This window comes from Leopardus geoffroyi, chromosome D3 (genome assembly GCF_018350155.1).
Source record: "Leopardus geoffroyi isolate Oge1 chromosome D3, O.geoffroyi_Oge1_pat1.0, whole genome shotgun sequence".
In the NCBI taxonomy this organism is placed as follows: Eukaryota; Metazoa; Chordata; class Mammalia; order Carnivora; family Felidae; genus Leopardus; species Leopardus geoffroyi.
The window spans coordinates 27,139,286-27,157,637 of NC_059339.1; the positions used below are offsets into that span (position 1 = coordinate 27,139,286).

Genomic DNA, 18,352 nt, shown 5'->3' on the forward strand with positions numbered 1-18,352 from the left:
TCCCGTAGGAGCCCGGGCAGCCCAGTCACCCATCGCACGCTCCCCGTGCGCCTGTGGTGTCCAGGCCCTGGGCCGGACACGGAGGAAGCCGACGTGGCCACCACCCGAGACGCTAGAAGGGCCTGCTTGCCCCACAAGCCTGTCGTCCCTCAGGGTCCACGGGCTTGGCCTTCGATGCCCTTACCCATACGGCCTCCACGTACTGCCCCAGCCAAACCCGTTCCTCAAGCACGTGTGGACCCTCAGCCTCCTGGCCTTTGCTCAGACAGCGTCCTCGGCCAGGAATGCCCTTGCCAGCCTTGGAAGTGCAACCATCTGTCGAGCCCAATGCAAACAGCGTGTTTCCAGGAAGCCCTCCGAGCAAGCAGGAGTCACTGAGCCCCCTCTCTGAGTGTGTCAGGGTGCTCGGTGGGATGGGAGCCTATCTCCCCCACAGGGCTCTGGGCTCCCCACAGGCAGGGCCTTGGCCCACAGCCCAGCGCTTAGTAGGTGCTCTGTAACCATTTCCCAAAGGGCTGGGAATTTCCACTGCTCCCAGCACTAGGCCTGCTGACGAAGAAATCACACGTGCCTCTGTGTGCCCATAACACAACGAGGGCAGACCTACTGCGTGCCCGGCACCCCGTCAGCCACCAAAAAAGGGACCCACAGACAGGCGCCTGGGGGCTCAGTGGGTTAAGTGTCTGACTCTTGGTTCCGGCTCCGATCGTGATCTCACGGTTTGTGGTTTCAAGCCCTGTGTTGTTGGGATTCGCTCTCTCCCTCTCTCTGCCCCTCCCCCGCTCATGCGTCTGCATGCACGCGCACGCTATCTCTCAAAACAAATAAACTTAAAAAAAAAAAAAGGGTCTCACAGAAGCCATACACATGCCCCTGTGCTCCTGAAGTTGACAGCCTCTGAAAGCAGCGGGGCACAGACAGGGCGGAAGGCTATCCAAGGTGGAAACTGAGAGCCAGGAAGGAGGCAGCAGGTCTCACAGAGGCAGCCCGGGGTGCCAGTGAAGGGCGTAGGTGCTGCAGGCAGACAAGCCTGGGTTCAAATCCTCATCCCAGCAGTAGCTAGCTATGTGATACTGAGCTGGTTATTTAATCTCGCCAAGCCCTGGCTCCCAAGTATAAAATAGGGGTGATGACGGTGGCTGCCCCGGAGCATCACTGGGAGGAGGAAATGAGGTACTACGTGTAAAGTGCTCAGGGGCTCTCAGCAGGGGCTCAAAGCACCTTGGCCGTGATTGGCTAGCGGCATATTAGGTTCAGTCACCCTGGCTGGCAGGAAGCCAGCAGGAGCCCAAGCTGGGGTCGGCTCATAAGGTTACGGGCTTATATCCCCCCACCCACACAAAAAGCACCTCAGAGACCCTCTGGCCAGGGCAGAGCCAACCCACAGGCCATTATCAACGGCAGGACTTTCGAAAACATTTAAAGCACACACCTGGGGAGCAGGAGGTAGAAGGCAGAACAAGTTGTCATCCCTTCCCACCCAGCCTGACCCGGCAACGGCCCCTCATGCCCCAGTGGGTTCCGTCCACCACGTGGAGGGGCACACAGGGTTGGGAAAGGCAGGGGAGACACCCATGGATGGGAAGGAGCCAGCCCAACACAAAGGACCAAAGCACTGATGCATGCTGGGGCGTCTGGGTGGCTCAGTCGGTTAAGCGTCCGACTTGGACTCAGGTCGTGATCTCACAGTCTGTGAATTTGAGCCCCGTGTCGGGCTCTGTGTTGACAGCTCAGAGCCTGAAGCCTGCTTCAGATTCTGTGTCTCCCTCTCTCTGCCCCTCCCCTGCTCGTTCTCTCTCTCTCAAAAATGAATAAACATTAAAAAAGAAAAAAAAAAGCACTGATACATGTTCTAAGATGGCTAAGAACGCGCTGCCCAGGGAAAGAGGCCAGATACAAAGACCACGCGCTGTGCACGATTCCACTGATAGGAAATGTCCAGAAAAGGCAAAACTATAGAGACACAGGGTAGGTCAGTGGTTGGTGAGAGGGGGGTGGTGGGCGGAGAGTGGAGGATGACTGCTAATGGGTAGGAGGTTTCTTTCTGGGTGATGAAAATGTTCTGGAATTCGTGGCACTGGTTGTACACCTTTGTAAACTTGCTAAAAATTATTAAATTACAGAGTTAAAATGAGTGAATTTCATGGTATGCAAATTATATTCCAATAAGCTTTTGGAAAAGGAGGAGAAAAAATAAGAAAAAAAGAGGTGAAGGAGGATGGAGAGGAGGAGGAGGGAGAACAACAAAGGACTGAGGGAAAAAGTTACAGGCAGAGAGGGCGCCCAGCTGGCTCAGTCGGTTAAGCGACTGCCTCTTGATTTCCGCTCAGGTCATGATCTCTTGGTTTGTGAGTTCGAGCCCCACATCGGGCTCACTGCTGACAGTGCAGAGCCTGCTTGGGATTCTCTCATTCTACTCCTCTCTCGGCCCCTCCTGTGCTCTCTCTGTCTCTCAAAATAAAATAAACTTAAATAAATAAATAAATAAAACACAGAAGTCACAGCCAGAGAAAAATCCCCAAGGTGGGCACATGTGAGCCCAGAGGCCCCTAGACCCCAGCTGGAGAGCCCCCTCCCCGCTAATTCATGGAGCCTTGCTTGAGCACCTGCAGGGAGAAGGGTCAAGAAGCTGTGTCGAGCAGCGACTTGAACTCAGACAAGCCTGCGTGCCAACCCTAAGCCCGATCCTGCCCGCAGCATCATCCTGGACAACCTGTGTCTCCTCTCGGCACCTCAGTTTCTTCAGCTGTAAAGCGAGGCTGATAATTTCTTCCTTCGTGGGGTTCTTGTGAGGATGAGACCAGGTGGTGTCAGACCGCCAGGGCTCAGCCACTGGATGCCTTGAGGATTCATTGTAGAGCAGAGGGGACACCGAGTCAGCCTGAGTGAAAAGGGATCTTTGCCTTCAGGGAGCGCATGGTCTACGGGAGAAAACCACTACAGCACTGGGGGGGCTAGAGGGCCGGGAATTCACCGCAAAGGATGCAACCCAGGAGGGCTTCTCAGGAGAGGTGGCATGGAACCAATGGAACCAAAGTCAATTGAAATATGACCAAATGTTCCTCTTCTCAAGGGACCCTGTGTTCAATTAGAAGATTTAGCATCTCTGGAAATATGTCTGCTCAAGTCATAAATGCCATTTCTATATTCACAGGGCTGTCATCATGGGCTGCCCATCCCCCAGACACACACATATGCCACACTCCTTTTAGAAATAAAATAAAAACAGAATTTTTTCCCCACCAAGTAATTCCTTCAGAAGAGAAACATCATAAGTAAAGACAAACGGGGCAGCTGGGGCTGTGCAGGCTGAAGGAGAATGTCCCCACCTCAGCCCAGGAACTCCATGCAAGGCTTGGAAAATAGAAACTGTAAGGGGACCTAATGGGGAACGGAGCTGAGTGACACGTGTACCAAAATCAGTGGCATGTGTTGAAAAGAAAATCCAAATGGTCACAGAAGACCTGGCTTCTTCAGAGCAAAGGCCCTAATGCAAAAGGCGGGGTAAAAATGAATAATAAAATAATGTTGGAACTAGATCACCTCCGTCTCGCCCTCTGGTGGTAGCCTTTGAGTACTGCACAAGGAAAATGGTGACTTTTTGTTTTTCATGTTGTTGTTTTGTTGTTGTTGTTGTTGTTTGGCCTTAAATGGTGCCTTTTTTAATGTTAGGAGGATGGGGAGTGGTGGGGGACCAGGAACAAGGGACAGGGCCAGGGATGCGAGGAGGAGGCTGGAACTGAGAAATTGCACTAGAAAACCCTCTGGAGGACACTCGGGTCACTTCTGATGCCCCCCGAATGTGGAGGTTTCCAGAAGAGTCCAACAGCCCTGGACTGAGTCCCACCTGTCACCCCGCCCACCGTATGAGCCTGAGCCAAGCCACCTCATTTACCTAAGCTTCACTGAGGTGATGTGTGTGAAACAAAATTGCCAATTCCCAGCATGTTAACTGAAGGCAGCTGAGTGTGGCCTGACCCACCCACCCACCTTCACCAGTACCTATATCAAAATTAAAAAAGAAAAAAATGTTGATTCTTTTTTTTTTTTTTTTTTCCTGCTCCAACACATAAAAATGGTGAGATTTTGGGCACCTGGCTGGCATGGTAGGCGGGGCATGCAACTCTTGATCTCGGGGTTGTGAGTTCGAGCCCCACACTGGGTGTGGAGATTACTGAAAAATAAAATCTTAAAAAAATAAAATAAGGGACGCCTGGGTGGCTCATTTGGTTGAGCATCCGACTTTGGCTGAGATCATGATCTCACGGTTCATGAGTTCGGGCCCCGCATCGGGCTCTGTGCTGACAGTGTACAGCCTGCTTTGGATCCTCTGTCCCCCCTCTCTCTGCCCCTCCCCGACGCGTGTGCACGTGCTCTCTCTCTCTCTCTCTCAAAAATAAACAAACATTTAAAAAAACAAAATGAAATAAAAACAAGTTTCGATTTTTAAAACAATGGTGAGATGTCACATGAAGATTAAGATCTCGCATTGTGCCTGAAACACTGGACAGAGGGCAGGGACAGGCTGGGATAGGCAGCCGCGCGTACTCCTATTTCCCTGTTTGTCACTAAAGCTCCGTCCCTGCCTGCTGCCTGCAGCTCCTGAGGCAGAATCTAGACAAGAGCGCCTGTGAACCTGGACTCAGAAGCCCTGAGGTGGTCCCTGAGCTGGGCATTTAGCAATCACCAGACCTCTGAGGCGGGTGGAGAGGGACTCGGTCCTGGGAACTCTGGCCCCTGCCTCCTCCCCGCCCCGTTATTCAGTTCTCCATTTTTCCTCTAAGCCCTTCTCTCTGCTCAGTGATGGAGGGGCCTCCCTGAGAGCACGGGGGTACCCCCCCCCCCACAGTATGTGGCGAGCATAACAAATCAGGGCTGCAACACAGGCCATCAAGCCCAGCTCAGCCTGGGACCTCTGCCTGGTGGCCCCTCCCGCCTCTCCCCACCGGGCCGACTTCTCCCCTTCGAGACCCAGTTTTGCTTGTACCTTGAGCCCCTCTCTCACAACCAGGCCAGGGGACTCCTCCCCGGGTAGGTCTCTCTCTTGACTCTCCCACCCACCCACTCACTCCTTCAGCAAACTGAGCATCAGGTTTGCACGGTCAACGCGGAAGTGAACAAACGAATCAACAGCTCTGCGATCCTGCAGTTTGTCAGAAAGTGCAGAGAGAGGTTAGAATTTTGAGGACATCAAACCCGCACAACGGGACTATAAAGTGGTGGGGAGGGTTCACAGCAGCCAAAAAAAGTGGAAACAAACCAAGTGGCCACCAACCGACACACGGATCACCGAAATGTGGTCTATCCAGACGGTGCGGCATGATTCAGCCATAAAAAGGAATGGAAATCTGACCCATGCTCCGGCGTGGCTGGGGATTGACTCCTAAGGGGAGCCTGGTTTCTTTGAGGGGGGCAACGACTGGAAAACATGATGCAGGTGAAAGAAGCCAGACACAAAAGCACAAATACTGGATGGCCCCATTTATCTGAGGTTCCGAGAACAGGTAAATTCACAGACAGAAAACGGAACGGCATTTGCCTAGGGCTGGGAGGAGGGGAGATGGGGGAGGGGGGAGGGGGGGCAGCGAATGGGTGCAGCTTCCTTTTGAGAGCGAGGACAATGTTCTCAAGGGACTGTGCTGATGGTCTCACAAACCCGTGAATGTACGAAAACCCACTGACTTGTACATTTTCAAAGAACGAATTGCATGACGTGCGAATTATATTTCAATAAAGGTGCTATGTTTAAAAAAAGCAAATCAAGGGGCACCTGGGCGGCTCAGTCGGTTAAGCATCTGACTTCCGCTCAGGTCATGATCTCACGGTTTGTGAGTTCAAGCCCCGTGTTGGGCTCTGTGCTGCCAGCTCAGAGCCTGGAGCCTGTTTCAGATTCTGTGTGTGTGTGTGTGTCTCTCTCTCTGCCCCTCCCCCTCTCACACTCTGTCTCTCTCTAGCTCTCTCAAAAATAAATAAACATGAAAAAAAAAAGCAAAGCAAGCTCAAGTAAAATATGAACTAAATATTAGTCCGGGTGGTTCACAAATATGACAAGTACTCAAGGTGACAGAATGACCAGAGTTTGGGAAACATCTAATTGAGGCCAAGCACAGGCTCCTTGTGGGTTCAAATCCCAGAACCACCCCTCCTAGCTGAGCGATACGGGCAAGTGACTTCACCTCTCTGGGCCTCAGCTTTGTCATCCAGTAGATGGGAACAAGAATCGTGCCCACCTGTGGAGTCACCCTGAAAATGAACTGAGCACAGAGGCTGGCACAGCCAAGGGGGTTGATAAATGGCAGAATTGCCAAGGATGGGGCTGGGGATTGATTCCTCAGGGGAGCTTAGTTTCTTTGCAGTGTGGGGGGGGAGGGTAATGAAAATCTTCTCCAACTGACTGGTGGATGCATGACTTTGGGAGTATACTAAAAGTCACTAAATTGTACACTTAAAAAAAATGATGGGGTGCCTGGGTGGCTCAGTTGTTTAAGCTCCGACTTCAGCTCAGGTCATGATCTCACGGTTCGTGGGATCGAGACCCACGTCGAGCTCTGTGGTGACAGTTCAGAGCCTGGAGCCTGCTTCGGATTCTGTGTCTCCCTGTCTCTCTCTGCCCCTCCCCCGCTCATGCTCTGTCTCTCTCTGTCCCTCAAAACTAAATAAAAACATTAAAAATTTTTTAATATGTTTCCGATTCTGTGTCTCCCTCTCTCTCTGCCCCTCCCCCGTTCATGCTCTGTCTCTCTCTGTCCCAAAAATAAATAAACGTTGAAAAAAAAAAAAAAATTTTAAATAAAAAAAAAAAAAAAAAAATTTTTAATAAATTTTTTTTAAATGATACACAGTCTTAGCATATTATCCAGCAACTGTGCGCCTTGGTATTTATTTCCCCAAAGGAGCTAAAAACTTGGGGCCGCACAAAAACCTGTCCACGGACGCTGACCGCATCTTCCAACTCTAGGACATTCCGGAAAAGGCAAAGCTATGGAGACAGAAAAAAGAGCAGAGGCTGCCAGGGGTTTGGTGGGGGGAGAGGGATGAACAGGCAGAGCACAGAGGCTTTTCAAGGCAGCGGAACTACTCTGTAGGATACCATAATGATGGATGCGTATCATTACGCATTTGTCCAAACCCACAGGCCATACCACACCAAGAGCGAGCCCTCACGTAAATCACGGACCTTGGGTGATGACGACGTGTCCCTGTAGGTTCATCCGTTGTGTCCAACGTCCCACTCTGGTGGAGATCGTTGATGATGGAGGAGGCTATGCGTGTGTCGGGGCAGGGGGTATATGGGAAATCTCTGCACTTTCCTCTTAATTTTGCGGTGACCCTGAAGCTGCTTTAAGTAAATAAAATCTGTAAAACATGGGGGTGATACTTCATTCATTCATTCCACACATATGTGTTGTGCACCTACAACGTGCTTGGTGTTTTCTGCCTCTCAGAGACTCTACTCTGGGCAATGAGAAGACACTGCGTATGACCAGGGGCACACTGGGAGAGAACACTGGGGGCCAGGGGTCCTTCTAGAGACATGGCACCAGGGAAGGCCCCACCGAGGGGTGTCATTGAGTTGAGAGATGACCTGAGAAGAGGTAAGTAGAGAGCGAGGGAAATGAAGAGGGAATCTGGAGGAGAGCAAACAGTATGTCCCAAGGCCCCAGGGCAGAAACACACCTGACGTGATAAGGGACCTTTCTGAAGGCCGATGTGGCTTGAGTGGAGTGAGCACAGGACATGCGCTAGGACAGAAACACCCTGTCTTGTGGGCCATCATATGAACACTGGATTGGATCCTGAGTGCATATGGAATTTCATCCTCCAGGAAGAGGTGAGAATTTGACTTCGCCCTGGCGCACAGCAGGTGCTCAGCAAACGTTGCTGGAATGGATTATAAAGTCTGCCTAGGACCTTGGCTACTAACTCCTCCTTGGCAACAGACAGCTTTCTGACGTCTGCCTTAACCCACTCGTGACAGCCTGCGTGGGGCACAGAGCTGGCTTCTCTCACCCATTTCACAGACGAGGAGAGTGAGCCTCAGGGAGTTGTGCAAAGCCACCGAGTGGCAGGGAACAGAGCCCGGATTAGAATCTGGGTTCCTGCTCTGTGCGAGTGTGTTGGTATGCGTATGCGTACCCTGGGAGGTGGAAACAGGTGTGGACCCCGGCAACTTCGCCAGCGAGCGGTGCGTCTCAGCCGGGTGTGACAGGTGAAACAAGCAATTTTGACTGTTAGCAGGGGAAAGTGCATACGTTTGTTACTCACTTTCTCAAACACACCGAGGGTCAAGTCAGCATCAGCCCACCGCGAATTAGCATTCTTCTCACACGTCGGCACGCTTTCTCAAGGAGGAGAAACAAAAGGACTAGAAAGATCGTCATCACCCACCCTCCTGGGCCTCCGTTTCCTCACCCAGGAGATGGCTGCAGTGAGACTGAATGGGTTAACACACAGAAAAATGGTTAAGCTCCGGCTTATCCCACTGAGGGGGGGCAGCGCCTGCAATCCCGCACAGTTCCACCAGGGGGCGCGTTCACCACGTTACCCGCCTGGCCCTGGCAGACAGGTTTTGCAAGGGGAACAGGTGTTTCATCATTCATCAGCCTCCTGTGAACACCTGGCTGGGGTCCCTCTGAGGTCTCAGTCCCTGGGAGCCCTAGTGGCCCCTTCTTCCACATGGAGAGACCTACCCCCTCCTCACTTGCAAGGGAGGAGTCCACAGGCCAGGGATCAATCTAGGTGTTGTGGTTTCCTTGCTGTGTGTGCCTGGTCCACTCACCTCCTTAAGCATTTGGCATCTCTAAAATGGGCATCTTCCTAGCACCTCAAGATATAGTGAGGTCACTTTAGAAAAAAGTGCCAGGAAATGGCACTCGGCAAACCTCAGAAGGGCTCGAGCTTGTTTCCTTACCTACAATATGGGACAATGAATACACCCATCTCTTGGGGTTTGTGGGGAGTAAATGGGACCATGGATTAATGTTTGTACAGTGAATAATCTTAGCATAGTGTCTATCATGCAGATACTCAATATATGGACTATAGTCACAGTAATAACAGCAAAGTGATAACAAGTGACACCCATTATCGATCAGAGGGCCTTAGACACATTAATTCATCTAACCTCACTGCATTTCTAATAAGTAGGCTCCATTATTACCCCTGTTTTACATATGGGAAAACTGAGGCAGAGGTGTTAACCCACTCAGTCACATAGCTGGTAGACTGCAGAGTTGGGATTCAAACCCAGGCCATCTGGCTTACGATTCGTGCTCTTTTCTGTATGCATATTACACATCACTTTTAAAAATTATTTTCCAGGCCCCAACGAAAAAATTAGATAAACTGGTCTTCATCAAAATTAAAAGCCCTTGTGCATCAACGAACACTATCGAGAAAGTGAAAAAAAAAACAAAACAAAACAAAACAGCTCACAGATGGGAGAAAATACTTGTAAACAATATCACTGATAAGGGATTGGTATCTAGAATATAGAAAGAGCTCCTACAACAAACTCAACAGCAACAAAAAATGAACAACCCAACTCCAAAATGGGCAGAAGAAGATACAAGCACATGAAAAAATGCTCAGCATCATTGGCTGTTACAGAAAAGCAAATCAAAACCACGATGAGATTCCACTCCATATCCACGAGGATGGCTTTTATCAAAAACACAGAATGGAAAACAACTAGTGTTGGTGAGGGTGGAGAGAAATTAGAACCCTTGTACCTTGCTGGTGGGAACGTGAAATGGCGCAGCGCTCTGGAAAACAGTTTTGGCATTTCCTCAAAGAGTTAACAGACTTGCTTTATGACCCAGCAATCCCACTCCTGGGTATACACACCCAAAAGGACTGAAAGCTAGGACTCAAGCAGATATTTGCACACCCACGTTCACAGCACTACTCACAACAGCCTAGAGGTGGAGACAACCCAGGGGTCCACCAACAGACCAACGGATACCCAAAATGTGCTCTATACATACAATGGAATATTATCCCGCCTTAAAAAGGAAGGAAATCAGGATGCCTGCTACAACAGGGATGAAGCTTGAAGACATTACGCTAAGTGAAATAAGCCAGACGCACAAGGATAAGTATTGCATGGCCCCCTTTATCTGCCTTATCTAGAACAGGCAAATTCACAGAGACAGGAGGTAGAACAGAGGGTGCAGGGGCTGCGGGAGGAGGAACAGGGGGTCAGTGTTCACCGGGGACATCGTTTCTGTGTGAGATGATGAAAAAATTCTGGAAACAGACAGTGGTTACAGCAGCACGACACTGTGAATGTATTTAATGAAACTGAGTAACACACTTAAAATGGCTAAAAAGGTAAGCTTTATGTTATTTCCATACATTTAACCACAATAAGTTAATGTGTTTTGCTTTGCTTTGCTTTGTTTTTAATGGTCTTGTCCGGATTGTTGCAACAGGTTCCTACCTGGTATCCCAGCTTCCAGCTCACTCTCTCCAACCCCTTTTGAAACGTCCACTAGGGGGCGCTCCGAGCCTCACCTTGGCAGTGTAGAAGTCTCTTTCCACTCCTCTGGGTCTCCGGCAGCCTTCTTCTGCCTCCTCTCCACCACTCTCCAGGTAACCGCCCCCCACCCCCCTCGCAGCTCCTGGAAAACCCCATGTTCTCCTATGCCTCTTGATGTACGCACGTGCCATTCCCCTGACCTGATTCCCTTCTTCTTAGCTAATTCCCTCCTCCATGGAGTCTGGCTCGGACTTTCTTCTGAATTCCTCCAGACGGTATGATATCTCCCTCCTCTGCACTCACCAAAGCAGCCCGTGCTCACCCAAAACCAGTCTCTTTACAGTGGCCATCAAGGTAATGTGACCTGACTCCTGCCAACTCCCTCATTCCTCACTGTCCGCTCCAGTACCAACGCCATCCGCATCATTGTTATCATCAGTATTAGTATTATTGGTTAATATTAGTAGTAGTAGGATTAGTATTATTAAACATGATAAGCCCCAGGATCTTTGCACTTGCCCTTTCCTCTGCCTGACACTTGCTCTGATACTTCCACATGGCTAGGTGCTCCCCCTTCAAGTCTCAGCTCATGTCACCTCCTCAGAGAAGCCCTCCCTAACCCCCATTAGGAAATAGTCCCCCAACCAGTCTTGATTCCCAACACCCTATTTTATTTTCTTCATAGCACTTGGTCCTTGGTCTTTCTCTTTTGAGTCTGGCTCCTTGTTTAATGTCTGTCTTCTCACACTAAAGTATGAGCTCCAGGGGGAGTGGGGGGGGCAGTGCCTGGGTGGCTCAGTCGGTTAAGCGTCCGACTTCGGCTCAGGTCATGATCTCACAGTTCATGAGTTCGAGCCCCGCGTCGGGCTCTGTGCTGAGAGCTCAGAGCCTGGAGCCTGCCTTGGATTCTGTGTCTCCCTCTCTATGCCCCTCCCCTGCTCATGCTCTGTCTTTCTCTCTCTCAAAAATGAATAAACTCAAAAAGGAATTAAAGTATGAGCTCTGGGAGGGCAGGAGCCACCTATGTCTTGTTCACTGCTCTACCCGAAGAACGAAGAACGGTGTATGACACGTAGTAGTAGGTGCTCAATAAATATCTCTTGAATGAATGAATGGGTGAATAAATGAATGACTAGTATTTATCATCCTGGATTATATAATCACTTGTTCACAGTCTATGAATGTGAGCAATTTGAGGACAGAAATTAACTTATTCATTTTTATATCCTTAGAGATTTGTATATATAAATAACTGGGTAGAGGATGGATGGATGCATGGATGGATAAGCAGATGAATGGGTGGGTGGAAGCTAGATAAGTGTATGAATACAAAATACCCCGATACAAAATCTCAGGCACAATTGGTCATTTGCATTTAAGAACCTAGGAATAAAAAAATAAAAAATTAAAATTAAAAAAAAAAAAAAAGCCTCCTGGCCTGACTGGTTTTAATCCAGAAAAGGAACTTTAACCAGCTGAGACATAAATTACTCAGCCTTCCCCAGTCCTTTCAACCCAGCAGTGACAGACAAGAAACAATTAACAAATGGAATTAGCCACAAGTCAGGATTCCTGAACCTCCTAGGGGCAGAGGGCGTCAACGAGTTTCTCACCGCTCAGCTCCACACTCACACTCCTAAAGCTGGCATGTGACCCTGAACTCACCCAGGCAGGGAGTGGCACTCTGGCCCCTGGACCAGTTACCACCCAAGCTGTCTCTTCCACCTCAGCCTTCCTTCCCTTCTCTGAGCCCTGCTCCCCAGCAGAATGGGGGCCTTGAGGGCAGAATTGTGCCTTCCCATCCCAGAGGCCCAGTGCCTAGCACACATCTCACATCACAACGTACAGACCCTGGGCAGATTTTCTCTCTTGTCCCAAATCCTGACTTGGAGACCAAAGCTTCCTTGACGAGGACCTGAAAATCCCCATTTTTTTTCCTTCAGGCTGTGTATTAAACAATGCTATTTCTCGAATAACCAATAGCCCTATTCCACTTGGCCAGCTTCCATGATGGAGGCCAGAAGTCTTGAGCACTGACTGTCCCAGACTCTCTTGCTGCTAGCAGGGGCCATGTGACCCGTGACGTGTAAGTTAAAATCTTCTGGAGGTGCTTTAGGAAAAGCTTTTGCTTTCTTTCAAACTCAGCCAGCATGACCCTTCTGGCTTCCCACTTCCTCCTACCAGAGAGTGAACTTAATGCTTGGAAAAGTGGCAGCCATCTTGGGACCATGAGGCTCAAAGCATGAGGGAAACCCCAAGAGACTCTCAGAGATGCTGAGCCAAGCCAACAGCTGCCCACCTTTGAACATCTTGTATGACAAATTAGCCCTTTCAATTAAGCCAGTGAGCCACAATCCTAAGGCTTTCCATTCGAATGGCATCAACACAGGCCCAACATCAAACATGGAAATGCCAAGCAACACATTACTGGGAGAAGAATCCACATCCTGGATTAAAAAGAGAAACAACACACACACACACACACACACACACACACACACACACACACACACACACAATCTTTACTCAAAGCTTGTTTTTCAAGCACAATCTTTGATGAGTTATTTCTAGCAGTTCACATATACTCTTTCATTTTGATTTTTTTTTCCCTTCCCACTCGAATGCCTAGTCAACCAACTAAAATTCAAAGAGAATATCCAGCCCAAACCAACAACGTACCCACCAGGGGCCACTTCACAAATCTCCGCTTACCTCACCTCGAGTTGACGGCCTTCACAACTCTCCGCATTAGAATCCCAAATGGTTTTTCCCTCCTTTCTCCAGTCATGTTAATGAAGTTATCAGACTCAACTGCTTTCAAAGCTCTCAGTGTTGCTCTGGCAGGTCTGGTTGCCAGGAGGTGGCGCCACCCCTCAGAAGCAAGCACCACAGTTTGCTCAGCAAGAGATGCAGGAAAACGTCTGAACTTGGCATTAAAGCAACACGCTGGGGGTGTCCGGGAATGAAGCATCAAAGTGTAAAAGCCTCCATACCGTCTCCTGGACTCTAGATCACATTCAGTGCATAGAACAGCTTCACACCCCTGAACCTTTGCCCCAGCTGTTCCCTCCACGCGGTGGGGGGGAGGGGGGCGGGTAAACCACCTCTTCCCCGATCACACCCATCTGGCAAACACCTGTTCATCTTTCAAGACCTCAAACAAGTGTCCCTCCTTTGAACCTTGAACAAATTAAAGGGAGGAATCCCGGGAAGGCCCATGGCACGGTGCCGGGCACATAGTAAGTGCTCAATGAACAGGAGCGTTTAGAACCCACTGCAAGTGTTTATCTACCTTCTTATTTATCTGTGTCTCGTTTGTAACTGTAGCCCAATGCCCAGCACAGCACCAAGGACATGTAGATAAATATTTGTCAAGGGGCGCCCAGGGAGCTCAGTCAGTTGAGCGCCCGACTCTCAATTTCGGCTCAGGTCATGATCGCGCGGCTTTGTGGCTTTGAGCCCCGCGATCGGGCTCTGCGCTGGGGAGCCTGCTTGGGATTCTGTCTCCCTCTCTCTCTGCCCCTCCCCCACTTGTGCTGTCTCTGTCTCTCTCAAAACAAGTAAATAGAATTTTTTACGAAATTGTCAAAAGGAAGACTGAGACCACCCCCCAACATTCCGCCTCGGCCAAACTGGTCTATTCACTCTTGCCCAAACATGCCTCCTCCATCACCCCACCTCCATACCTCCATATGCAATTCCTCCTTCCTTAGTGTCCTTCCTCTCCTCCTCCTCCAACTAACTAGACCCTCCTAGGCTACCTGCAGGTCCCGCTGAAGTGTAGCCCCAGGAAGCTGGGAGAATCTCCAGGGCCTGGCACACAGTGGGCCCATGAGAGAAGGAGCCCGCAAATGCCGGCCCAGGGTTTGGAGATTTGGGAGAACATTCTCAAGGTCAACAGAGGCCCGCCACCTGCCCCATTACAGGGAACCCCCACAGCTGGTGGATGTGTACCTTCAGTCATGGGAGAGGCCTCTGGGGCAAACTGTGACCCAAGGCCATGGTCCACAACTGAGTCACTGTGCTTTAGGACACCTGCCTGAGTGCAGACCAAAGGCTCACTTTCTGGGGAAAGGAGGGCATGACCATCCACAGAAGGGTGAGGGACGAGGCCCGGCACAGGGCTCGGATTTGCCACAAGGACCCAACGTCCTGCTAAGTAGAGCCCTGGAAGCAACAGGGGAGCACTGGCCAGGGAGTCCAGAAACATGGTCTATTGTCCCAGCTCTGTCCTGGCTGCAGCGGGGCCCTCCCTGAACAAGACACCTCCCCTTGCTGGGCCTCAGTTTCCTCAACAGCAGAGAAACTTCTAGATTGGGGACGCTTTCCTGTTCCATCGAGTAGCCCTTCAAGAGAAAGTAGAGGAAAAAGAAACTGACGGCAAATAATAATTAACGATAGAGTAACAGCAGGTGACATTTATCAGGCAGTTACTCTCCACCCGGCACTGTGCTCAGTGCTTTATGAACATCTTGGCATCACAGCTCCAACCTGGGAGACGTACTTAATGGCTCCGGGCCTCAGTTTTCCCATCTGTCAAATGGGGATAATACTAGTAACTATACCACGCATTAAGCACCGTAACTTATTAGGCATTATTATTACCATGATTCCCAAAAGAGAGGCTCCGAGTGGTAAACTCACTTGCCCACTGCCTCGATCAAGAGCCAGGGCCACACTGGTCTTTCAGTGCTCGGGGCTGTGTGTCAGCCAGGTGGGAGCGGGGCTGCGCAGACCGGGCAAGTCCCAGGCACCCTCCAGAGGGCGGCCGCGGCAGAACAGCTGGCGGCCAACCCCGGGCTGAACAAGTATCACATTCTCACCCCCAGGGCCAAGGTTGTCTTTGCTCCCTTGTGAGTGAATGCACCAAGTGTTGCAGGCCCAGAGAGGGGCTGGCAGGGGTTGGTGGCAGGCCAAAGACACTGTCCCGGGGCAGACAGGGCCCAGGTCAGAGGCTGGAAGCAGAAGAGGCCTAGTCTCCATCCCGGCTCCCTCATATGTTAACTGTGTGGCCTTGGGCAAGCGACTTGACCTCTCTGGGCCTCAGCTCCCTCCTCTGCTAAATGGGATTCATACTCCCCACCATGGGGGGTAGAATCGGGATGGACAAGGCCCGAGACCAGGCTCAAAACATGGAGAACCCAAACTGGAAACCCGCAGCCCCCCTCAGGCACCTCAGGAAATACAACGTGCAGGTCTGACAACTTGCAGAGAAGTAAGGGCGGCCAGCAGGGCCGAGGGCTCAGGACCCCAGTCCTCACCTGGAGGGTCACCCTGACTAAGTCCGGCCTGCTCTCTGGGCCTCAGTTTCCCCTCTTACAATGAGAGAGCTGAAAAAAGGGGGGAGAATGAAGGAAAAGCTGTCACTGCAGCCCTGGTATTCATTGAGGATCAATTCCTCTGAGTGCTGAGCAATCTCATTACTGCTCACAAAAATGCTCCTGAGGTCGGATAGGACCATCCTCGTTTTACAGAAGAAAAAACTGAGGCACACTGAGGTCCGTCAGATCACTTGCCCAAGGTCACACAGTGACAGAGCTGGAAGTGGAGCCCACTTCTCAGCCTCCAGTGCCCAATGCTGAGGTCCTCAGAGTGAGGCTTTTGGAGCCATCAGAAAGTGAGCTGAACACCACCACCCCCTGGTGGCCACTCCCTGGAATTGCAGGTGTGAGTCCTCAAAGCAGAGACATGAGGTCTGAGGCCCCCACCCTGCCCACCCGCCTCCGAGGAGAGGAAATCAAGCAGAGCTGCAATGGGGCAGAGGCCTCAGGGAGCCACAAGGAGAGAGCCAAGGCAAGCCACCTGAGGACTCCAAAGACAAAGGCTCCTCAATGACAGAGAGTGGAAGAGGGGAAGCCAGGCCACCAGGGAAGATGCCAGCAAGCAGAGACTATAAAAAGATAGGCCTTAAATGCTTTTCTCTCCATAACCTCTGTTTGGCTTACACACACGAAAGTTCAAGTACAATCAGATAAGCTGAGTCGGTGCCACCGGAGAGGCAATGAGAAAAGGGTAAGGAAGAAATCAGTGGAAGGGAACATTTAACAAAAACACCAGGTGGTTTCAAATGTACACAGGTCTGTGGCTGGGATCTGAACACCCAAGCTTTCTGGGGCTGCTCAGCAGCCGCTAGCCGAGGTCTGAGCGTGAGCTCCCGCTCTGACATATAGTCAGCCCCCCTGACTCTGGTATAGACATTCTCCCATCAAGAACCCTGCGGGGGGCATCCTTCTTCACCAGGAGCTTCACCAGAAGTTCAGGGAAGAGTGATTTCTTGCCCATGACCATAAAGCCAGAAGGGATAGAACCTGGGATTTAAATCCTGGAGCTTCCCATATCTCCAAGACCCGAGACCAGGCACAAGTGTCCTTGAAATACACAGAGCTTGTGATCCAAATGACCTCGTGAGCAGAACTGGGGTTGCCTCATTAAAGAAATACCTATCTTGGGGAGCCTGGGTGGCTCAGTCGGTTGAGCGGCCGACTTCGGCTCAGGTCATGATCTCGCAGTCCATGAGTTCGAGCCCCGCGTCGGGCTCTGTGCTGACAGCTCGGAGCCTGGAGCCTGTTTCAGATTCTGTGTCTCACTCTCTCTGACCCTTCCCTGTTCATGTTCTGTCTCTCCCTGTCTCAAAAATAAATAAAACATTAAAAAAAAAAAAAAAAGAAATACCTATCTTAACAAGTGAGGAAACAGGCTGAGAGAGAGGGCGAGTGCTGGCCCAAAGAAACAGACTCAGTGACAGGCAAAGAGAGACTCGAAAACCAGAGTAATAATAACGATGGTAACCATAACACTCATTAAAGTGTGACTGTGTCCCCATGACCATGCCGAACGCTCCCTGCACCATCTTCTCTGAGCCCCCATGGCAGCCCTGTGCAGTAGATGCCGTTATTATCCCCATTTCACAGATGAAGAAACTGAGGCCAAACACCCGTCTGCACGCAGAGCTAGGATTTGAGCCCTGGTGACCTGGCTCCAGGACCAGCCTGGTTAAATTAACGGCGCAAAAGAAACAGAAATCATGATCTTGTTTTCCAGGCAAAGAAGCCAATTGCTGAAAGAGACTGAGAGGGGCGGTGTTGGGACTCGAACCCAGAACCTCAAGGCCCCGTGGCCTGTTCTCTTATCTGCTCCACGCCAGGCACAAGATACCTCTCTGCACTGGTCTGGAAACCCAAGACGAGCGAAGGCTTCCTGGCAGAGGCACCAAACACCCTCCACGTCGAGAACCGTGGCCAGCACCAAATTCCGGGACAGGCACCTGCCCCTCCGCGACCCCCTCAGGCCCCCAGGCCAGCCAGGACTGTCCATACGACCACAGTCCCGGCGGTGTCCCACCCCCTCACGAGTTCCAGTCTGGCCGCACCAGCGTCACTCACCACAAAAGGCCCGCTCCTCCTGTCTTTGCAGAAACTGTGACTTCTCCGGGGACCCGAGGCTGCAGGGGACACCTGCCAGAGTAGCTGCTCACTGTCCTGCGGGGCATCCCCCCTCTCTGGGTCTTGTGGCAGCACCTGAGACACAGAACACAGGCAAAGGATTTTCCTGGGGCTTTCGCATTTACAGAACAAATCTGTCACGGTGAGAAACTCCATTCTGTACCTGAAAGAGCAAAACGAAAACTAAAGCCCACCCCACGATGGTCTGCCTTGATGATGGGAGGTAACCTACGGGGTCTGGGTTCAGCCAGTCTCGGCCACCTAATAACTGTGTGACCTCAGGTCAGTGCCTTCACCTCTCTGAGCCTTGACCATGTGGGGAAAGACCCATAATAAGAGTGTTCAGCTTCCAGGCTCAGGGGAGAACCAAGTGAGAGCAGCGCACGCAGTCAGTGACACAGTGCTGCCACCAGGCGGCAGTGTGCCCGAC

General features: G+C 51.0%; 1 protein-coding gene across 3 annotated transcripts in view; it reads right to left on the minus strand.

Annotated features, from left to right (window-relative positions):
* KIAA1671 (KIAA1671 ortholog) overlaps nt 1-18,352 on the minus strand; it is a 203,770-nt gene that overhangs the window by 112,441 nt on the left and 72,977 nt on the right. For all 3 annotated transcript variants that reach the window (XM_045458791.1, XM_045458790.1, XM_045458789.1), the window contains exon 6: nt 17,863-17,997. In XM_045458791.1, coding sequence (XP_045314747.1) covers nt 17,863-17,997 — 135 coding nt within the window. The remainder of the gene's footprint in view (nt 1-17,862; nt 17,998-18,352) is intronic.